The 25174-nt window shown below is 37.2% G+C and overlaps 1 protein-coding gene across 1 annotated transcript in view; it reads left to right on the top strand.

The window, feature by feature from the left end:
* ubash3ba (ubiquitin associated and SH3 domain containing Ba) overlaps positions 1-5175 on the top strand; it is a 28520-nt gene extending 23345 nt beyond the window's left edge. Inside the window, exons 10-14 of the mRNA XM_026211587.1 lie at positions 777-869; positions 1012-1156; positions 1329-1435; positions 1766-1875; positions 2320-5175. Of these exons, the coding sequence (XP_026067372.1) occupies positions 777-869; positions 1012-1156; positions 1329-1435; positions 1766-1875; positions 2320-2457 (593 nt within the window). The 3' untranslated portion in view covers positions 2458-5175. The remainder of the gene's footprint in view (positions 1-776; positions 870-1011; positions 1157-1328; positions 1436-1765; positions 1876-2319) is intronic.
* The last annotated feature ends 19999 nt before the right edge of the window (positions 5176-25174 follow it).

The following is a 25174-nucleotide window of genomic DNA, read 5'->3' on the forward strand; positions in this document are numbered from 1 at the left end:
GGCTCTTAACGATCCTAGGTGAGGAAGACGGGTCTTATCTAGCCAAATGATTGGTCATTTTCTAATTATTTACGTGCATGTGTAATAACTCGCGAAAACTTGACACTACATCAGCACTTCTTTGTCTTCGTTGTCTTGTCTGATGCACTCAACCATGCGTTCTAACCATGACCTTGCCCCTCCCCAACCCCCAACCATTAGAATTTCCATAGGCGGGAATTATGCTGCGTTCATGGCGTATCGTAATAACCGCAATTTCGAGATGACAGCATGTGATGTTCTGCTAGGAGCTGTTCACATCCTCGGACTCGGAATTATGTTTTTCTATGGCAACACTATCAACACATAAACAGAGCCTGCAGTGGTCAGGTGGTGCAGCGGTCACATAGTAAAAGTGAAAACTCCCAATTCACAAGTTGTAATTACGGGTTCTATGAGGACGTGAATGCTTTTTACAAGTTGGTATCTAATAATTACGGTAATTAAGATATGCCGTGAACGCACCTTTATTTGATATATAATGATATTCTAATGGGCCACTTTGTGACATCACAAACCCCGGAACCAACGCAGTAGTCCAAACGAGAGTTCTCCCTTTGGAGTGGACTTTGAGATTTGTAACTTCGTAGATCTTTTTTATGCCCAAACATACACACTACACATTGACTAAAATGCAAAAAGTGAAAAAGCATAATAGGACCCCTTTAAATATGAAGTATGTAATTTCTGCTAATGGCACTAGCATGTGTTTTCTGTATGTGTAATTTGTTTTACAGGGGAGGCTCTCCTGGAAAGTCAAACAGTAGTAGACTTTGTATACTGTTCTCCATCTCTGCGCTGCGTGCAAACAGCTCATAATATCCTCAAAGGTAGAACAGCACCTACTTTGCTCTTTCATCTTTCTTCCGTTCATTCACAAATCAGTTTTACTGCATTAGCCATGCCCATTTACACCCCTTAATCGATTTCTTCCCATGTGCCACTTTCTCTGTTATGGATTGTATTTCTCAGGGCTTCAAAAGGATGGGAAGACTAAAATCAGAGTTGAACCCGGGTTGTTTGAGTGGACTAAATGGGTGTCGGGAACCTCATTACCTGCCTGGATTCCTCCTGCAGATCTAGCGGCAGCAAACCTTAGTGTGGATACAACATACAGGTATTTTATTAGACGTTCAATGAACTATACATGCTTTTTGCTACACTTTTTGGCCGTGATGTTTCTGAATGATAACATTATTTGTCGTTTAAGTTTTTGTCTCCTTTTGATTTCACAATTATCTTCTTGCAATGAAACAAATTGTTTCCAATGATGAATTGTTTCCATCTAGACCTCATATTCCTGTCAGTAAACTGGCCGTGTCTGAGTCCTATGAAACATACATCAGTCGCAGCTTCCAAGTGACGCGTGAAATACTGTCAGAGTGCAATAATCTGGGTAGGTCATTAATGGTGGTACATTAGATTTTTTTTATTTGGTCTAACTCTATACTGATCTTCCTCCGGTTTCACAGACCAGGCTTAAGCCGGAATAAATGCATGTTTGAGCGGTCTCAATTGAAAATATCTTGCTCTGACATATCTTAAAATATGTCAGTGTCATTGTTCTGTGTCAGTATGCACACCTGTAATGTTTTCTTCTAAGGCGTTTTTGTTAAATTTGCTTAAATATCTTAATTTAACTAAGGTCTAGACCTGGCTTTAGTTAAACCCCGTTTGTGAAACCGGGCTATTATGTTTACCATCTTTCCAATGTGGTGTCCAATAGGAAATACAGTGCTGATTGTGGCCCATGCTTCCTCTTTGGAGGCTTGTACGAGGCAGATACAGGGACTGACCCCACAGAACGCTAAAGACTTTGTGCAAGTGGTCAGAAAGGTCAGATCTCTTATGCATCTTTTCCAAATATTTTTTTCTCTATTTTTGATTTTAATAAATACTTTAGGGATCAGATCTCTGATCTCCAGCAATCTCATAGATATTTGACATTTTTCTTGAGCATCAAATGAGCATATTAGAATGTTTCCTGAAGGATCATGTGACACTGAAGACTGGAGTAATGACTGCTGAAAATTCAGCTTTTCCATCACATGAATACAAATATTAATAAAGAAAATAAATTCATTGAATATTAATAAATTAATAATATTTTCTGACCAAATAAATGCAGCCTTGATGAGCACAAGCTCACAAAAACATGAAAAAAATCTAACGACCCAATATTTCTGTGTAGTAGTTATATATACAGTATATGATAATTGATAAATATACAAACTATTGTAGATAATCTCTTTCCTTCCATTTTTTCTGTCTCTCTCTCAGATACCTTACTTAGGCTTTTGTGCTTGTGAGGAGATGGGTGAGACAGGCGTTTGGCAGCTTGTGGATCCACCCATCCTGCCCCTCACCCATGGGCCCAATCACAGCTTTAACTGGAAAGAAGCACTGCTGCGGGACTGAGAGGCTCTGCGACTTTTACCATCACTGCTCTTCCTCCAAAGGCAACAGAGATGTGCTTACAGTCACATCATCACAGATCTGCATTACAGCATTATAAACAGCTCATGCTTCCATAGCCACGTTCTTGCATTGCTGCAGTAGACCTCATTGACCCTGTCTTAATACAGTATATAAAGCATAAGAGCAGTAATATTTGCGATAGATTTCCATTCCGTGCTCAAGTACCATTTTCCGGCCTATAGACAAGCTGCAGCAGAACACATGCATCCAACTGTAGCCCAGGCGAAACTACAAATCTGAGTGCTTCAAAAACACACGTCAAACACAGGATAATAATATACAATACACAGCGATAAACTCAGGTTTCCTGCCTCAGTGAGGAGGAAATAGTGCGCAAAGTTGATGAGTCATCATGCAACACTTCCAAAATGGATGCCGCTGGGTCTCCGAACCTCCATTTTCCTAGACTCTGTAGGGGAATGAGATTCTCCCTATTACACTGTGAATCAAATAGACATGCGCAACCTATTGCATCAAGATTTCCCAATTACACCTGCTACAAGCCCGCTCACCAACCTCCTGAAAGCACAAGAATATAATCTGGCAATCAGACAGACTAAGACCAAGCAGCTTTAAAGTAGTTTAGAAATGGATTTGGTGGACAGCACATTCGTCCTGTGCCTTGCTGTCATGCTGCTACTGTTAAACACTTTGCAACTATAGGACACTTTGGGAGGACTGTTAGTTAGGGCTTATTTGAAAGGCAGTATTTAAATATGTACTGTCATGCTTATTGCATATAGGGTCGATTTTAAAAGAGGGAGATGTTAAACCCAGTAAGAACGTCATCAAAGGCAGTGCCACAAATAGTTTCAATTTCTTAAGCAGCAGCTTAAATAATGTTACAGTATGTGCAGCTGTTTTGCTGAACGGCGAGCTTTACTTTCTGAGCACTTGAAAAATAGAACCAAACAGAAAAGAATGAATGCTTCTTCAATGTAAAGAATTGTACATTATTGCATAACATGTCTGTATATATTAAGTAACATAGTAAAATCCATTTGATGTGTTGCACCTCTAAATGGAAAAAATATAATTGCATTTATTTATATATTCATAAGATAGTTATAAAGAGAATATGTTGGTGCTTCAGTTTTTTTGTTTGTTATTTCCTGTTATTGGAATAGAGAAATTAAGCCATAGCAAATGATGATATATATCACTATATGATGTAGTGTTTCTCTCCACTCCGAGCACTTACATAAGCATATCTGTTACGATTACTGTAATATGCCATCTGTGTTCCCTGAACTTCATAACTATTTTAGCCCACCGATAGTTTGACATTTAACGATGAGGCATCCATAATGAGATGTGCAGTGCACTGCACAAGCAAACGAGGCTTATGGGATTTCTTGCTATAGGTTTCAATGTGTACTCATGTAGTGCATTTATGTTATGTTTTTACTTTTTTGCTTTTTTATTGAGTTTTAAGAGTTGAGCTCTTGCCTAAATGATTCCTGTAAAGGAATGAAATGGATAGTTTTACCCAAAATGTCCTTTCCAAACTTATTGCATTTCAAACATAGAAAAAACTGTGCAACAATGAAACTGTCAATATGAATAAGTAAAAGTAAAGCAACAGATACACCAGATCAATTGTCAGATTTTCTTTTCTTTTTCTTTTCTATACTGTCTTAATACAGTGAACGAAGAGAATTTTCCTCTTGCTGGTTTATCCATGTTAAGTTGTGTGTTCATAGTTCACAATTTGACAAGGCTATGTATCCATAGCCATGGTATAAAGCTATTTTGTATATATTCAGGCCACACTTTTCAATATACTGAAAGCAAATGAGAACTTGTGTGCCTGTGTATGACTACTATACTTTTTTATTTTATTTTGAAATAGTTTCAATCCATAAAAGTTCATAGAAATGACCTCAAATGAATGATCCAGCTGCATTTATAATTAACATCCCATTCAAAGGGAAGGAATACGCAAACCCATCATGTTGAAATAATACACAAGCCTATTTTACGATACTTTTATAGTGCTTGTGCATCAAATCACTATTCACTAGAATTGCTTTATGCCCTTGCGTTTCATGGTTTGGACCAAGATTATTGTGAGTAAATTATGCAATATTTTCAGTTTTGGGTATACTATCCCTTTCAAACATTTCAGATTACAGGGAGTCTAAGACAAATCTGTCTTCATTAATTTGGCATTTTCCAGCTCAACAGTAACATAGTCTTCTAAATGCTTCCTACTCTTGAATTTAAATGAGACATTTATGTCAGCACATGTCTTTATGTGGAGATTTCTAATTAGCTAAGCCAGTGTAAGTGTGTGTGGGTGTGGTTGAGTGTTTGTTCATGTGCTAGAAGATGAAGATGCTGTTCTGCCATAAAAAATAATTACCTTATTAAATCATCCTTGTCTGCTGTTACAACATGTCTACCGTGAATAGATCCTTGTTCTTCCAAATATGGCCACACACAAGTACATTATGCGTATCAGTGTGTATTACCACAGAGGGTTGAACGAGTACAGTTTGACAAATGCTGATTCATAACTGTGTTTGATTCACTGAGAGTTAATATTGTCACTGTATGTTTTCAGAAGCATGCTATGTGTGCAACTTCTAAATGTTAAAAATGGAAGGGGGGTGGATATAAGTGCTTCATTGATTTTTTTTTTTTTTTTTTTTCAAAAGGCAGAATGAATCATTTTTAATGCATATACTTTAAGCATATTCTGACCAACAATTACCATTTAGGCCATGAGTGTTTTTGTTTGTCTTGATGCTCTTGAGAATCATGAGATGTTTTATGTACCCTACTGATCAGAGACTGGGTAAATCAATAAATATACAAAACCTAAATACAGAATATTAAGAAATATAAATCCAGTGTATTACAAATTGCTATTTTAGCTGTTGTTATTTTAAATGTTGTTTGGTCCTCCCTGAAATGAGTCTTGTTTAGTTTATATACAACTTTAGGCTTTCATTCAGTTCATTTAATTTATTTAAAATTATTTAAGTTTTACCTTGGGGGCATTTTAGCAGCTTGAAAATTATCCTTGCATGCCCAAGCAGAAAATGCAAATGCAACACCTCCGTAGTGAAAAGTTGTACATGAAATGACTGCACAAAACATATGTTATAGTTCAGTGCTCAAAAATTTGAATAGATTTCAAAAGCATATGTGACATTCCGCCACAAAGCTACCTTTTTAATATGATTGTTGACTTTTATTTTAAGACTTGTTTTAACGCGTAATGTTTGTAAAGCATGTTTGCAAATAAATATTTTGTCATCCTGCATTGAAGAGTACTGTCTTTGTGTTACACTTTACATTTCACGTCCATATTGTCACTGCAATGACGTTACTAAGTACAACAATAATACTATTGAAATAACTAAGGGTATCTATACAGATTGTTTTTAAAGTGTGCTTGCTCTCAAGTGTGTATGAGCCTTTGTGGGCATAGTCATTTTGAATCTAAAGCGTATGTGAGTTTTAAATATAGATAGATAGATAGATGTGCTCACAGCTGACAGGTTCAATTGCTGTATATTGGACCAATCAGATGTGAGCGCACATTTGACGCAAAACAAATCCTCCGATTCGTTTCTCTCCCTCCAAATTATTGGGTGCTTTATTTTCTTTATTACAATCATATTGATGTGTAAAAGTGTTCACATTTTTCATATGTTTGTTTCAGAGAAAAAAATGAATCGCGCGGACTCTAACACGTGATTGGCTGTTAATTGTGAACGTGATCGGTTTGTGTGCGCGTGCGCGCGTTTGTGAAGTAATCGCAAATTTAAATTGCGGTCTGTTGAACGAACGCTTGCAATGTAAAAATTGTTAGTGATACACTAACATGACAAGAAAGTGACTTTTTACAACGAATCCATGGTTGTAGTCAATAACACTGATAAATCCGGAATTTATTAGAGCAAATTGTGGAAAAGTTTTTTCGGTTTGACATCGACTGATTTGACGGATAGCATCCGAATATTAATTTCTACTATCAAACAGGTAAATACTACTTTATTCACATAATGACCTAAAGTATAAACAGAAACACAATGAACCAATTGTTTGAGTGATGCTGTTGTGTTAAGTCTTTAGAAAGATAAGCACATAACATTGTATGAAATATACATTTAGCAATAGCAATCAAATATCAGTTCTGCTTCAGAATAAAGCAAGCTGGAATGCATTATGTTGAATTATATTGCTAACGTTACCCATTATATTTTACATCTTGTCATTTTTACCGAGCTGTGCTACTTTATCTATGCCTCATACTTTTGCACTTAGACAAAGATGTTGCCTTATTTAAAAAAACGGCCTACGGGTTGGAGGTTAAGGGTCTCTGAAATGTATAATTCACCCAAAATTAGTTGCATATAAATTTTTTTTAATAAATTAATGGGTTTTAAAGAATGGCAGACATTTTCGCGATATTTTCTATTTTATGAACGACAGGTATTCCATTTCTACAGCAGATGCATGAAATACTCCTGGTAGCCACTAGATGGCATGCTGTGACTCCAGTTTCTGTGCTGCCTGAATGTATTACAATGAAGTTCTAGAAGGTCAGATGTGTTTTCTTCTGCTAGTTTTTTTTTTTTTTTTACTTTATTTTTTGTGTATATATTACAACATCACATTTTACAAATATATTACATAAAAATTATGTAAATAAATAATTATGATTGCAATAACATTATATTCATATGAGGTAAGTCTCTAGTAATATCAGTTTCCGGTGACGTTTATTTGATATAGCACCTTTCCAGTGCTTAAAACACTTTCTAATTAATAAACATTTAAAAAAGGGAGTGACAAAGATTGAAGTTGATTCTTTTTTTATTAGTTAGCATGCTACAAAATAAACGCAGCTAAATTCTATAATTCCATGCATTGAGTCAAGCTCATTAAAACAAATCCATCTAAGATGATTGATGAAGCTGGACAAATGTTGAAAAAATCTGCTACTTATAAACCATTCAACATGGAGACATATTGATGAAATTGATATTAAACAGATATAGTATATGTATTTTATTTTTATCATCAGAAAGTTGGGTCTTGTAATACAGGTTAGCTATAGGACAAAATAAATAATGGTTAGCTTTCTAAAAGAGGGGGAAGGTAATGGGGTGGTGCAGAGGGTTGACGTACTTAATCCTATACTGTTAGGTACTTAACACAAATCTCAACAATACAAGCGCATCAGGTATCACTGAGTGACTGACACAGGTGACAGATGCCTGTGTTTATGGGTAGCTTAGCCAATCTAAGGTGAACTTCTCTCAATTGCTCAAGTGGTCCCGCTTTCTTGAGACATCTCAGAGGTGCTAGAGTACACCTCTGTTCTCAGGCTTTATGAATGTGTGTGGTAGTAATCATAAGACTGGAAGGAAAATGCTTTGGCTGTGCATTTTGTGTTGTTCCGGTCTTCTTCATTCATTATGCTATAGGTCTTGTAGGTTTCATGTTCCCCACATCTACACATCTGCTTTGTTCTGTTGCACAGGGTTTCTTCAAAATATGGAATATGAAATATATGTCTGGAGATTTTACATGTGTGACACAAAAAAGTTATGGAAGAGTATTAAAAGCTCATGAAAATGATTGAATTTTTATTATGAATATGCATTTCTAGTGCATCTAGTTTTTATTTGATCACAATAATACAATGGCTAAAATTGCTCCGTGTATAGTAAAGATGGTAACATTTTATAATAAGGTTCCATCTGTTAAAATTATTAGCTTAACTACATTAGTGAACTAAAAATGAAAAATACTTGTACAGCATTTATTAATCCCTGTTTATATTAATTTCAACATTTACTTGTATAATTTTACAATCCAAAGTTTTATCTGACTAATTTTATTTAATGGACCCGAGATTAAGTAAAATGAATAGTTGTACTTTTATTAAATAACATTAACAAAGAAGATAAATAAATACTGTAACATATGTATTGCTTATTATTTGTTAATGCATTAACTAATTATTAGCTAAATGCATTAGCTAAGGAACCTTATTGTAAAGTGTTAAGATTGCTTGCAAGTCAACTGTGATTTCAGATTTTTGAATGAGTTGATCTTTTGAGTCTTAAATGTAAAAGATTTTCACAAATCAGTCTAAATAATTCATAAATGCATTTGAATTTTAACCATTGCATCACAGATAAGCTTGCATGATTAATTAGGGAATTATTATTTTTTTAATCATTAAAATTCTGATTAGCAAATAATTCAGTAACACTAATCATTTAAAAAAAATGAATTCAGATGCATTTGCTAATGAAATGATTGGTCATTCAGACCAATTAGTCAATCAGTAATCAATCAATGCATGGAAGATACTTGGAAATGTATTGGTGAAAAGGTGAGGGGACTGACGTGTGCGTCCTGATGTTTAATCTGAAATTACTATGACATTCTGTTACTATCTCTATTCAGCCATTTTTTGGGTTGGAAATGATTAAATGATGATTTCTTTATGGGTCAATGGCCTGAGGGAGGCCATCAGAAAATAGTTTCTTACCTTAGTCCTTCTTTGCCACCTTTCATTAGTTCAGCTTTTCTTCTGAAGGGAGCTTGTCTAAGTCTCTGTCGCTGTGCACCATCTCTGTCAATCCTCCATCTGTAGTACCACACACACAGACTTACACACTCAGAGCACTCGCTTCTCTCACACTGCGCACAAGAGCTCTTTTGTTCTGTATGTTTCTTATGACCTTTGACCTAAGGTATCAGTCGGGTGCCCATCGGGGTCTAAGAGGTGTTCCCTACTGTGTGTGCACAAACCCTGAAAAAAAACTAGAGAAATGGCAAGAACTTTCTGAAAGAATTACTGACACTAATCTTCTTTTTCTTGTTGTCTGAAAATGAAACACAATTCTGAACAATTCAGCAACTGAAAAAAAAATGTTTTGTTTGGAAAGAAATGAAAGTGACATTTTAGTGAGCTGGAACATTGTGCGTGGGCTGCGCTTTACGTTGCAGACAGACTATCGTCAAGTGAGGATTTTACTGACCTGGATCTATCTGACCTTGTCTGGCTGCAGACATCACCAAGCAAGCGTTTTCCGGAGTGACAGAGTTTCTTTTTCCTTCACTAAACTTATATGTACCTTATATTCCCTCGTGATTTATGAGAAAAAAAAGGGCTCTTCCGTCTGAGGGTAAGAATCAACATGGACATGGCGAAACAATATTATGTTTATTTCTGAATCAACCTAATATTGAAATTTAATGTTAATATTTTGTTTGATTTGATTTTTATTTTTCATGCAAGGATGCATGAATTTTATCGAAAGTTACAAAATATTTCTATTTCAAATAAATGCTGTTTTGAAAGAATCCTCAAAAGAAATGTATTACGGTTTCCAACTGTTTTCAACATTACTAATATCATGATTTATTGTAATATCATCACTTAACTAGCTCCAAATCTGCATAATAGAATGATTTTTGAAGGATCATGGGACACTGAAGACAGTTATTTTAAATTGTAATAATACAACTTTTTTTTTACTGCATGTAAATGGAGACTTGCTTAACCTTAAGAGGCTTGAACTTAACTTACTGACCCCAAACGTTTGAGCTGAGCAGCAGTGTGTTTCTGTTCATATGGACATATACATACACAAACTTCTATATCATCTATATATACCCAAATCATCACAGTGGACTCTGCTGGTCCGTCCGGCTATTTTTTTTACACCATATTTTGGAATTACCCACAGAGTGTCATCCCAGCTGTCCTCATGTATTCGGCTCATTGCTATGAATCAGCAAAGCCAGCAGAGCATAGTACAAAACACAGACAGAATGTTCTGTCTGCTCGCTGGATTACTGGAGCTATTTCCAGATAGCACTCTGTAGTTTTCTTTTTTGCCACACATACAAGGTTTTTAAGGGCGGCCTGCCTCTGGGGACAGCTGTGCCTCTCTGAGTGAGGCTCACACTCCTATACATTCATGTGTGAAAGCAGTGATGGCTCTGTATATGTCTATAAATACAGAAGTGCGGGTCAGTCTTGGGATGCATGAATTATTAGATCCTAGATTGCTGTGATATTTCTATTGTGTGCTGGATTCTGATGCATACAGCAAACATGACCCATTCAGCCTCGATGAAAGACCCTATCAGATCAAAAGAACTGTGAATAGCAGCACTGTGTTCAGAGATGGTCTTGACATAAGCTCTGTGTGTGACAATGTTTGCTGTGTTTGACTGTGGGATGTTATGTGCCTTATCTGCTGTCATACAGTTAGGCTGTATGCTATATATGTGTATATATAGACTCGCACACAGTATGTAAATGTGTAAATGTGGGTCAGGAAAAAAAGAAGAGATTATGTGCAGACAGATCCGCTCTTGGTGTCAGTGCTGTGGGATATATTAGATTGAGGGATTTCTAGGACAGACACCAGAGAACATTCAGATTGCCCTCAACCACACACACACAGAGTTCAGGATGTCCTCATTCGTTCTCCATATGTGCTAAATATGTGATGATGCTTAGTCCTGACAATAGTTAAAGTGAAAGAAAGAAAGTGAGGTGACGTGTGGCCAAGTATGGTAACCCATACTCGGAATTTGTGCTCTGCATTTAACACATCCAAGTGCACACACACACACACACACAGTAATAAACACACACACACACACTGTGAACACACATCGGGAGCAGTGGGCAGCCATTTTTGCTTCAGCACGTCTGGGGAGCAGTTGGGTTTGGTGCCTTGCTCAAGGGTCTCAGCTCAGTCGTGGTATTGAAGGTCGAAGAGAGCTCTGTACATTCACTCTCCATCTGCAATCTCTGCCGGACCTGAAATTTAAACCTGCGTCCTTCAGGTTCAAGTCCGACTTGCTATCCATTAGGCCACGACTGTGCAGGTGCAGTTTAGTAATCTACATTATCAGTTAAAAAGTTTGGCACATTAGCTATAATTCCACCCAAAGAATCGAATTTAACTTCAAACATTCAAGGAGTTTCCACATATTCTGGACTTTTTTTTTTTTTTTTTTTAGGTAGAGGGGTTCTGTGGTAAAACAAGAAAAAGTCCTTAAGATTCAATCATGTGCTTCCAACATTTAACTTCTTTTAACAGCAACACAGACTATTGACTATTTTTCTTCTTTTTTAGGCATAGCTATTATAATTTTGATCAGAGAGGATGTGATGGGAAGATGATAATGCTATTTGAAGACAAAGATGGACCATGATTGATTGGGGCGAGTATGAAATCTCTGGGCTATATTTTAACAATATAAGCACATGGTCAGCACGGCGCAGGTGCACTTAGGGCATTTTTGAATCCACTTTTGCTAGTTTAAATATGGGGAAAAACGGTCTGTGCTTTGTGGTCTTAAAGGTTTGTTTCTGTTCTCTTAATGAGTAATAGGTGTGTTTTTGGGCATAACGTGCAATAAACCTATCAAAGTCTACATTTGCTGAAACTAGCAAAAACATTTGCGACTTGCGCCGCATTGCTCTGGGAGTATGATAGGGCCCTCTAACTTAAAGCTGCAGTCCATAAGTTTTGCCTCATTGTCGACATCTTTGTTTGAAAACCTGCAATTGCACTGTTTTCGGAATTATCTTCCTTGCGTGTGTTGTGCACCGGCATGGCTCCAGCGCAGATGAATATAATGTTTTGAGGAGTATTTGTAGTAGTCAGTCACTGCACTGTGGATATTTACTGTACTTGGAATATATGACCCAAATAAGAATTTTCACTGGATATTGTTATCTGAAGAAGTAACAAGTCTGCCACGTTTGTTCTGACCAACTGAGGAAAAAAGGCATTGCAATTAGGGCTGTCACTTTTAGTTTGAAAATCGATTGCACAATCGATCGGACCAACCAAAAAAAGTTTAGAAAATGAAAATGGGGAATCGATTTTAACCAAATATGTACACTATTAATTTTAAAATAATTAAACAATAAAAAAAAATATACATGTAACAAAACTCACAAACAAGCAGTAAAAGAAAATAAAGAAATCCGAAAGTGCAGTATGCCTTGCGAAAGCTAGACAGAAAATACCAGCAATTTTACGACCCAGTGACGTCGAAAACGTCCTCTTATGCTGCGTTCACACCAAACGTGAATCGAGCGTCTGGCGCTAATGATTTCAATGTTAAGTCAATGTAAAGACGCGTTTACGCGCGTCTGGGGCTCTCCCGGGGCAGTAGATGCGAATTCGCCTCATTCGCGCATTTTATTACAGGAGATTCTGAGTTATGAAAAGGACCATTGCAAGCTGACAGCGACCGGCTTTTGTGGCGGAAAATTGGCAGTAATACCCTCACCTTGCGCAGCTATACCTGAGTGTCCCTGGGACATCAGTGCGGTCGGAGCGCGTCTTCTCAACAGCTGGACATATAGTGAATAAACCCGAAAATAAAAATGCTCTGGACCCCGAAAATGTTGATCGACTTGTTTTCCTGTCTTAATGTCTTAAAAATCGAAAATGATTTTTTTCACAAAAGTGACAGCCCTAATTTCAATTAATCACACTCAATGGTGATTTAAAGGGGGGGTGAAATGCTGTTTCATGCATACTGAGTTTTTTTACACTGTTAAAGAGTTGGATTCCCATGCTAAACATGGACAAAGTTTCAAAAATTAAGTTGTACGTTTGATTTTCTGTTCCAAAAATACACCTTCCGGTTTGTCACAAGTTTCGGAAAGTTTTTTTCGAGTATGGCTCTGTGTGACGTTAGATGGAGCGGAATTTCCTTATATGGGTCCTAGGTGCCCTCGTGGCGTCTGCCGTAAGAGCGCGCGCTCCCGTATAGCAGAGCACTGAGAGCAGAGGCATTCAGTGATCAGAGCGAGAGCGTCGCGAAATGTCACAAAAGAAGTGTATTTTTGGTTGCCAGGGCAAGACAACCCTGCACAGCTTACAAAAAAAAAAAACAGCATTAAGGGACCAGTGGATGGAGTTTATTTTTACAGAGCATCAACGGAGTTGTGCAAGTGTTTGTGTTTGTTCCCTGCATTTCGAAGATGCTTGTTTTACAAACATGGCCCAGTTTGACGATGGATTTGCGTATCGTTTATTTCTTAAGGATGATGCAATCCCAACGAAAAAGGGCCACGATCGTGTGTTAGAACCGCATGCGGTGAGTAAAACTGCTTCAAATATCTCTGCCTTCTTGTTAGTGCGTCCGCCTCCCATGCCGAGACCCGGGTTCGAGCCCCGCTCGGAGCGAGTCGTTGCTGCTGCTGCTCTTGTTCAGTTTCAGCCTCGGGATCTGATTCTGGATCATAAATATATGCTGAATCTGACTGTTAGCCATGGTTTGTTTTGGTTGGTTTTTTCCTCACGGTGTCACAGCTTCCAAACGCTCTCAACGCAAAAGCCTACTTGCGCTTGTGATTCTTTAGCTCCGCCCACACGTCACGCCTCCAGTCGGTCGTGTTTTTCCAGGAAAAATCAGTACAGACTATCTTTCTCTTATGAATATAATAAAACTAAAGACTTTTTGGAGTTATGAAGGATGCAGTACTACTCTATAGGTACTCAAGATTAACAGGATATTGAGTGAAAACGAGCATTTCACCCCCCCTTTAAACTAAAAATTGGTTGGCTCATATCACATGAAACTGTGCAAATTATTATTATTGTTATACTTTATTCTCAAATTATTAATATTATAGTGTATATTATATAATATTATTATAGTGTGTAGAGTATTAGCATGTAGATTTCAGTATCTGTATGATCTAATCTGTAATTGTCATACCATTCAAATTTCGACAACAAAAATATTTGTTGACAATTTTTTATTGTTGATAATGTCGACTAATTGTTTCAGCCCTACATTCTGGATTACAATCCGCCATCAAAAGGATAAATTGAATTATTGTAGCTGCTGTGAGAAAAGGCTATAAAAGATCCACCACCTGCAGGATCCTCACATGCGATAGCCTGGCTAGTAGCCTGGCAGGGCTTGACATTAACACCAGCCAACCCGCCAAATGCAGGTGGATTTTGCTCGTGGCGGGTAACACAGTGACTCCCAACTAGCTACTATAGTTGTTCCGATTCCGATACTAGTATTGGAAATATCACTGATATCACAACAAATTCTGGCATCGGCATCAGCGAGTACCCATATACCGATCCGATACCATTTTCTTAAACAAGACCTAGTTATGACCGCTAGCTTTGCCTAACCGCTGCACGGTTGTTCTTGGCTACTCAGAATGCATTGCAAACACAGGAAGTTGTGCTGTGTTGCCAAAAGCACCCCTGTTTAGAGTAGCGAAGAAGAAATGGAAACGCGTTAGCAGCAGCTTTGATCTATACTTGACTCGATCGCTCATTGCTCAGATGGTGAAGCCGCTTCTATATTATTGATCAGTGGTTAGCAGTATGTCTGCTATTTAGCAGTATTTCAGACTAGACCAACCAGACAGTAAAACGGAGACTAGGGATGCCACAAGTACTGGCACTTCACTACCAAGTCGGTGCTGAAAATTAAAAAATGTGATGATACCCGCGTCTCTGTAGTACCGGTAGTAAGTTTGAGTATATTCGGTACCCGCAGCTGCGCTCAGTCGCTTCCGTGTTAGTCTAAGCGCAGGGCTCCAGACTGTAGCCAAATATATACTAGTGTCTGTGAATTTTAATCTGCAAAATACTATTTAAATATTACTCCTGCACAATCTACATTTTTGTGGGTGACGGGAGCAGATGCACGGGAGCTCGCTGTTTTGTAGTCTCTGCCGTGTGTCGCTATATGAGGACACAAATGCATAAACCGTCACTTCATGAGAATTTACCATTTAATTTCAGAAAACTGTTATATCATAAACACAGACGCTCAAAGATCTTCATGACAACCCATCAAAATAAATGTTCGGTTTAACGTGAGTAAATTGACAATATATTAAGCTACTGTTTTAGCCTACAGTAGATGTCTCTATGTAGTAATAATAATACTGTACATCTTTATTAATAATAATAATTATGCCAAGACGGTTGCTTTTTCTCTTCCCGATACCAATTCCGATACCTGGGCTCAGAGTATCGGCCGATACCGAGTACTGATCTGATTCCTGCGTATGTATCTGTATATACAGCTGTATATACTACTAGCCCTGTGTAAATTGCTAGAATTATTTTATGGTGTGCTTCAGACCTATCCCTTAATAATACATGAACAAATACATGGTGAACAACTATATTTATTACATTATTTTTATTAACTGACATGAATTTGACAGTAATATTATTTATTTTCTTAAGCGAAAAAGAAATCAAGAAGCCAAAAATCTAACACCGCAAACTAAAAAAGTTATTTTAGTTTTACAATATAACTGTATAATTCAAGTTTATTTGTATAGCGCTTTTTACAAAAAACTTAACTTAACTTGAACTTAAACTTAAACTTGAATAAAAAACTGCAACAAATAAGTATAGGAATATAAAAATTTTATATATTAATCAGATAATATCTTTACAACAAAACAGGTAAAAAACAAGCAACCATGTAAGCATAATTATTATTATTATTAATAGAGACGTATTATTATTATTACTACATATAGACATAGCTAAATCTACTGTAGGCTACAACAGTAGCTTAATATTAGGGCTGTCACTTTTGTGAAAAAATCATTTTCAATTTCTAAGACATAAGTGTTCATTGAATCGATTGTAAAATCGATTTTCCATGTCTAAAAAAAAAGACGTTTCCTTTTTCAACGTCAAATAACGGACAAACGTAAAGAGAGCGCAGGAAACGCTCAAGTCAGCAATATTTCTTATTTATTGGCATGAAGTTTCATGCAGAATAACAAACGGCAACAGGAGTGCAACATTCTCGAAAAAATATATATGCAGAGAGAACGGCTGCCATAACAAAAGAAAAACATCACTGCAGGCTTACAAAGCTCATCGGTCTAAAAAAGAGAGGTGTGCTCTGATCGGCCAGCTATCCACTTCATTGTGATTGGTCAAATGCCTCGAGTGTGTGACGGAAATGTTATGCCCCTTGCCGTACTGTGATGTGTGATACAGAACAATAAATCCGATTAAAAACAAGCCATTTGTTGCATTCAGTGGGGACATAATTACGGATTATAATGACTTGTACTGTGTTTTTAATTATGTTGCGTTGCATCGCGCCGCGTAAACACAAAACCATGTCTGCATTTGTGATTGGAGAAACAACAAACTAGAGCTACAAGAGCTACTCTACACCGCTCTAAACTCGCATTTGAATCATCAGTAAACGTAAATGTAAACGTACTTACAGACTGTGAGTCAGAACAGCTGGCATTGTAGTCTTCTCTCCCAGGATCAGGAAACAGTCCTCCAAAAGTTCTGGAACAGTGTTGTAAATGCAACCTAACCACTGATTTCTAGTTGTTTCCTCTTGGAAGGCCAAATAAAATATTTTCGCTTTCACAATGAAACAGTGTCTCCACAACATGGTTCCGACGGCAACAGTGAGAATCAAAGTTACACCTTCTTTCTTTGTGTGAACATTTGGGTCATTATGCAAATCTTCCCACATCATGATGTAGATGTGTGGGGGCGTATTTAAACAAGGTGTTTTTGGAGGGCATGGTTGACTCTTAACTTTTATAAAGAATATCTCCTTGGGTTTGAGACTTTAGTCTTTGCAAATTTACAGATGATCTTTATGCACCAAGAGCTTGTAACACTCCAAAGATAAAGGAAAACTTGAAATCGCATCATGACCCCTTTAAATGAAAGTGTAATCTAATACTGTCAAGCATGGCCAGAACATGATCTTTTGAAGTATATAATGTACTTTGTACTGAATACTGTATTTGATCTATCTTTGTGGAATAAACCAATATACTGTCTTTCTGGAATAAAGCTCATTTTGAAAAAAGGTCAGACTTTCCTATTTTTCCAGATCTTATGCTGTGCTATTTTCATACTTTTATGGCTGTTTATTGTACCTAAAAAGACGATTTACATGTAATATTTACGTAATGTAACGCGTAAGAAGATTAACCAATAAATGCAGAAGTATCATGCCCCGTGCACATTTAATGAAAACGGTGTTGTACCACTAAACTAACTCATACAGTATACAGCATTACGGAGCCCCACACATGACATGCAAGAAAAAATAAATAAATTATGCGCACGATTTACTAATTAGTTCCCTCAATGTACTAAAACGTGCACACGATTACTATTGCGTTCCCTCGATTTACTATTGTGTTTGCTCAATTTGCTAAATCATGTATGCGATTTAGCAAATCGAGGGAACGAATTAGTAAATCGTGCGCACAATTTATAAATCGAGTGAACGCAATAGTAAATCGAGGGAACGCTATAGTAATCGTGTGCACGTTTAAGTACATTGAGGGAACGAATTAGTAAATCGTGCGCACAATTTATAAATCGTGTGAACGCAATAGTAAATCGAGGGAACACTATAGTAATCGTGCATGTTTTAGTACATTGAGGGAACGAATTAGTAAATCGTGCACACGATTTAGCCTTATATTTTTTTCCTGCGTGTCATGTGCGGGGCTCCGTACAGCATAGTACTAAGCGGTTAAAAAGTGTTTTATTTCTTCTTCCCTAATTTATTTTCTTGCCTATGGCAGCAAGTAAGCCAGGATTGCCATTGGTCCTTCTCAAAAAAACACAGACATATATCAAACATATGCTCTCATAACTACACACATTGCAGGGATGCAAATTCAATACAGTGCAAACAGTGTAACTTTTATTTCTTCCTTTGTTTCACACACGCGCTGGAGTTGGAGCGGACTTTGGACTGTACCAGATGGCTTATGCTCTGCTACAGGACTGCGTTTCTGATAGGGGAGGGCAGGAGAGCGGAGCGGAGTGGAGTAGAGGAGGGTGGGGGGTGGAAGAGTATGCAGAAAAGTGCCAGTGGTCTTTTCACTGAGGGTTTGCGTCTGGAGTGTTCACTAGCTTCTACCACTCTCTCGCTCTCGCTCTCATTCTAGCTTAGGGTGGAGGTTGAAACTGGATTTAACTGACGCCTAAAGAAAGAAAGTAACTAGAATAGCAGAGCATGTGTTGTATGTGATTTTTTAGATATCTATCTGTGTATGAATATAAAGAATGGTCACTGGACAGAACAAACAGATGAAGTTGTGGAGTTGTAGGTAAGTAGATTTCTGGAGTCTGGCAGCATGCCGTGTTTGAAAGTGTGTTTGTGAGGTTAAGCTTGGGTACCGTAAGCATGTTTTTTTCAGTACAGTTTTTCACTTCATGGGAGGGTCTAAAGTTAGCACACAGGCTTTCTAAACACATGGCGATTTAAACGTTTATCTGGAAAAATGTAACAGTATTACACTTTGTTGAGATTAGAATCTGTTTAGAGGACTATGCATGTGCATTTGTGTTCAATTCGCACATAAATATTTGATAAAAGTATTGTTGACATATAGTTGACATGCTGTAAAATCAGTGAATGTCCCATCTACAGTGGTGTTACTACATACTTGAACGAATATCTGTATGTAAAATATTCTGTATGTGTATGCATATGTGTGTGTGTGTGTGTGTTTCAGTATACAGTATACTCATCTTGAGTGTCCGTATATGTGTTAGTGGATTTGTATTAATCCTGACGGAGGGTCTGCTCGCTGCTGCAATGTATGATGGACTCAGCTGTCTTTCTCCTCTGTCTCATCTGTGTCTCCTTTGTTCAGACAACCAGACATCTACTGCATCCAGAAATAGAGACTTTCTCTGTCTTTCTCTCCCTGGTGTTTTGAGGGGGCACACACACACACAGAGACACAGTTTCAGACGGCATCAAAGCGGTTCCTCACAGCTGTCTGCATTTGCTGCCGGTTGATTGATAATCCATGCGACGTAAGAGTCGTTCTTCTCTCTTCTAATCTATACAGGAGTTGCTCATCAGTTACTTGCTAAAGGGCTTTGAATTGTTTATGCTCAAGCTGCATTAATGTCATGTGTGCACAGCCTGCAAAAGTTGTCGGGTAACTTTCTGCACAAGCGTGCGCAGGTTCAGCAGTGGTTGGGTGGTAATGTGCATGAGAGTTTGAAAATATGCAGCATGTCCAAAAGGATATCCTCAGGGGAAACCACCTAAAATAGCGACTCTTTTTGAACTTGGTTTTAGTCTCTTATCACAAGTTTCGTGGTTATGGTGAATGAAAAATTCCTTGGCAGATAAACTGATAAATGAGGGAAAGAAAAGGGAGGTGGTGATATAGATTGAGAATAAGGGAGAGGAAAGGGTTTACTAGGAAAAAAGACTCATGTGGTCTTTGCATGCTGTGAATTCTTAGTGGCTGACCCCTATGGAAAATAACAACAGGCACATGTGAAGGTCATCCAGTCATCATCCTGCCCTCATGCTGACCGCTCACGCGCACACACACCGCTGATCATATAGTGGACTTTCAACACTTGTTTTACTCACAAACCTGTGTGTCAGCACTTGATGTATCCACCAACTTAAAGTGTTCATAGAGAGAAAATGAGAAAAGTGGACCAAAATCAAAGAGGAGGCATCTGTGATTAAAAAGTGGTTCTTGTTGTGTCTGATTCAGTCTGATCTCCTCCCTTTCCTCCTCTTTTTAATCTGATTAGTTCACACGTCTTTGCTCTGCTGGCTCAAACTGAGGAGCGAGAGGTCATGATGACTCCCATTGTGTGTGTCAAAGGAGACGATGAGGTCATGAGGGACAATGGTCCTTCAGAGGTCAAAGTTCGGATTACGGGCAGGCTGTGCTCTTGGTGGGTAAACTGAATTAGATGACTGTAGAACCCATTAGATTACATTTCAATTACTGTGTGTATTTCTTGCAGATCTATAAATATCCTATTTTTTCTGATGAATGAGCATTGCGTGTTCGCAGATGTTGTAGAAAGTGTTTTATTTGTTGTTAGTGTGGGATTTTTTAAGTACTCTCCTCCCCTTACCTTTGCTCCACTTCTGTCTTCCTGTGCTGTTGCGCAATGTCTGAAGTTTGTCACACTCTGCCTTGAAAAGAATAAATTATTTAAACCACAGCGTTTGTGTATAATTACTGAGAAATCATCTAAGGTGCATATATGAACTGCTGCTTTCTAAAAAGCGACACGTGAACATCTGCTGAGGTGTATGAAGCCATTTATGTCAGCTTTTTCCAACACTCTGGTCTTTTCATGGCCCTAGCGTTCATTTAGTAAAGTTATTTAATTTACATAGCAGGCTCTGTGAGGTGAATTGGAAGCACTGCTGGGTTCGCCACAAGATTTCAAAATCATTGTTGATAGAGTGTAACTTGACCTCGGCCAATGGCGTCGCTCAGAACTATTATAATCCCTCCCACATGTAAACAATGGCATGTTGCCCAGAGCAACTGCCAAAACCGTCATGCCTCATATGAACTGACCGAAAGTGCCTTTTCCCACCTCCCTCTCTAACTCTTACTCTTACTCATATTCTCTTACTCTTTTTCTGCTTTTTTCTGTTGTTAGTTCATAGGAAGAGAAAGAAAAGAAATGCACCTGTGGACAAAACTGTTTTTTATGGGCACATGTATCCTCAGTTGTATTTGCTTTGATTAGTCAAACTAAATGCATATAATAGACCAAAGTAATGTTGTCATTCACTTTTATAGTCTCTTGAGGATCTGTATTCTTAACTTGTTTAGTAGTATTGAAGTAGAATTAGGCTATATTATTATTTAGATAATACCAGTAATGTTATAACTGCTTATCATAATTGCTTTTGTCATATGTGAGTAATAGAATACAAAGCAGCTCTTCACCACTTTGCCAGTCTTTGCCTTTATGAAAAAAAAAACCAAGCATCAAGTTGCTCGATCCATAATTAGCAAGTGCTTTGCATTTTGCTTGCTAAATTCAGAAGAGAAGAATGTGCCGACTGAAGCTCAGCTAGCTGCATGTCTAAAGTTGACTGTCCGAAGCATTAAAATTCAGTCCTCAGTTGATATATGCAAAGGAGCAAATAAGATTGTTTGAGCTAGATGAAGTCTGACAGTCTGTATTTAAATATAGAACAGCAACGATGGAGGAAATATATTGAGGACTGTATCTGGTTTTCGTTTTGCCAATATGAATGATCCCAGATGTGTTCAGCTTCTGAATGTTCATTTGAACACTACCATTCAAAAGTTGGGGTGGATTAAATGTTATGTGTTAAATGTTTTAGAAATAAGACTCTTCAGTTCAATCTTGAAACTATAAAAGTGACTTATTTAATAAAAACAGTGATAATTGTGAAATATTGTTGCAATTTAAAATAAAACTTATTTTTAATATGTTTTAAAATGTGATTTATTCTTGTGATGGCGAAGCTGAGTTTTCAGAAGCCACTTCTCCAGTCTTCTATGTTACATAATCCTTCAGAAATCATTCTAATATGATTTTTTTCCCTTATTATAAGTGTTGAAATCAGCTGAAAGCTTATGAACGTACGGACTTAAAAAGAACAGCATGAAATGGAAGTCTTTAGGAACATTATAAATGTCTTCACTGTCACTTCTGATCACTTTAATGCATTCTTGCTGAATAAAATATTAATTTATTCTATAAAAAAAATCATGAAAAATAAAAAATGTACTGACTGAACTTTTAAAATGGTAGTGTATCTTAAATTAGCACAGCTAATCTATAGTGTTCTTATAACAAAAGCTAAAATGGCATAACATATTAAGTACCACGTACCATAAAAACATTATGTTAAATATTAAATATAAATATGGATTTTTTGGAAAGATTTCTCCAGACTTACAGCTTGCATATAGAAGTAGACCTCATTATAATTGGCTTAACACTAATATTAATGATGCAAGTAGCTGACAGATGTAATAGCTGTAAGATCAGAGGAGAATTCGGAAGAAAACAGGACACATAAACAGAGAGAGAACCTCGAATTGGAATCTGACATGGTTAGCAGTGTGGTAGAGGAAGAGAGAGAGAGTGAGACAGAGATGCCTAGGGCTAAGTCTGACCCAGCTGTGTAAAAATACCATCTATTTCTCCATACACTCACACACACACACACACTCTCATCTACTAAAGATACTGTTTATCTCCCTGGGCCTCCAACCAAAACAGGGACACAATTCTCCATCCAGAAATAGATCAGAAGTAGTGTGCTGTATATTACACTATAGAGTCCTGACAGTGTTCTTATAGGTTTGGCTTGTTTTTTATTAGATTATATGGGTATTGAGAGGAGGGCTGCTAGGATGACTAAAAGATTTACTCCTGTAACAATTATTCTAGTTTATTATTGTTAATGGTGCTACAGGGATTGGAACAGTGCATCTACATGCATCCCAGAATAGTCCAAAGAATGACAGGAAGTGGGTTTCCACGGTTGCTGTATGTGTGACTAGAGACCGGAGGAGTAGAAATTGAGCAGCTTGTACTGGTACACACAGATTCTTGAGGGACATTTGACAAATGGTGTGAAAAGGACATAAAGTTCTGCTCCATTGCTTTGCTCTTTCTTCATTCTATCACAGAGCTCATGTCATTTATGCATTTAGCAGACGCTTTTATCCAAAGCCACTTCCAGTGCATTCAGGCTATACACTTTTTTTTTTTTTACCAGTATGTGTGTTCCCTGAGAATTGAACCCACAACCTTATGCACTGCTAACGCAATGCTCTACCACTGAGCTGTTTATGGTTGTGCATTATAAGCGTTAGTGATGCAATTCTCACATATGAATACAAATAAATACATTATAAATACAAAAATACAAATATTTCTAATTTATTTAGGAAAACAAAATATGTTGTCCATAACAAGAAGATGATTATTATCATATCAGACAGATTTGTAATATGTGTGATGTTTTATTTTTAACAAAAACTCAGAAATACACATTTAATAAAAACACTGCATGCGTATTTCTCAGGGAGAATAAGAAGATAATTGATCTTCTGATAATAAAGCCTCAGAAAATATCATGAGAATGGTTCATAATGATTGAAATAACTGTCGTTAATCCTATTGTTTTGACAAATATTTGCTGTGTGTAACTATTTTCTGAAACTTAGGCCCATAGGAGATTACTAAGGTATTTTCAATACATTTTATATTCTTCTAGAATATTATATACACTGTTCTGTGTAAATAATAAAGAGATCTAATTTATTTGTTCTTTTCTATGAGAAAACCGCAAAAAGGGATCAGCGAACCGAATTGGAAATAGCTCACTCCCGGTTTCTTTCAGCTTCCTGCAGCAGTGCTTTAGGGAGGCACCGCAGAACACGTTCCAGGCATTTTTCTGAGTAGTAAATCCAACCACAGAGAGAAATCACATTCCAGCGTTAATTCACAGATTAATTTCGATGAAATACGCTCTCTCTTAAATGTCTAATGTTTTTCAGAATCATTTGTTTATAGCATTCTTTTGTGCTCCATTTGGTATTCAGACTAATGTTGCAGATCTGAAATGGTCACCTTGTGTTTGCTCACTTTATCCAGCAGAAATGTCTCCTAACACATCATTAGACATCCAGCATGCCTTAGGAAAACATGAGAGTGCCTCTCTGTGTACATTACACATGACAGAATGAGACTGTGTGTATGAAAGTCAGCCAGGGCAGTTGAAGAAAGCTAAGTGTGCGCGGTGTTTATTATACTTTCTTATGTAGAAGTCCAGAGAAGCATGTGGTAAATCATATACCGGTGCTCACACAATACGCACACTGTACTCAACAGTTAAAGACAACATGAAGTGCTGTTCACAACATCTTACTTCTATAATGTATATCGCATTATAGAAGTAACAAGATTTCAGGTTTATTTTAACAGTTCAGGACAGTGTGTATTGTGTGTATTTCTGAGGGAAACACATAATAGCAATCAGAAAAATTTGGAGTGGAAATTTGTTTGTTGGAAGTTGATTTGATGAAAAAAAAAAATAATAAGTTGGTTAAGTTTGCTAAAACAGTGCCTAAGCTAACTTGCATAAGTTGTTTATTAACATTACCCACAAGGCCTTATGGTGACATCTGCGAAAAGGGAGTTGTGGAAAGTTGTTTTAGGAGAAAATAAAGTTGTTCTGTATTTTGGTTAAATATCACAAAACAAACTGTTTTTTCTTTTGAAAAACATGCTGATAATCATAAGAAGACCAGGAGCATGCAATAAAACACAAAATAGAATACATTTTGATTGACTTGAAATGCTATTCTGGCTAGATTTAGACCTTTAATGCATCTGGTTAAAGAGAAATCTTGGAATGGCTTGTGTCTTTGTCAGAAAATAAGACAAACGTGAGACTGGAAACCCAACTCCCCTTCTGACATCCATTTCAGTGGAAACTGAGAAGCCAGAATACCAGTAACAATGAAAGAGCTATGAGTTTCCTTGAAAAGGTAAATGACTGAGGTGTCCATTCTCAAGCCAGAAAGAGAAAGAACAGACCTGGAATGTAGTTTGACAGGCAACATGTATGTTGATACAGTTTCAGACTTCTGGCACAGATTCACTGAGCAACTCATTGAGGGGCATTTTTTTTCTTCATTCCTTTTTTGCCGTTCACTGGTCATCAAGAGACACAGAATGTCTCTTATTTTACCAAATGAATATTTTCGAGTACAAACAGTGTCTGGGACTGTTTATGTGTTTTCATTTAGATCTGTTCCTGAATGTTTGTTCTAAATTCAGATCTAGTGCATCTACAGCATGAT

The sequence above is a fragment of the Carassius auratus genome, chromosome 30 (assembly GCF_003368295.1).
Source record: "Carassius auratus strain Wakin chromosome 30, ASM336829v1, whole genome shotgun sequence".
NCBI lineage: Eukaryota > Metazoa > Chordata > Actinopteri > Cypriniformes > Cyprinidae > Carassius > Carassius auratus.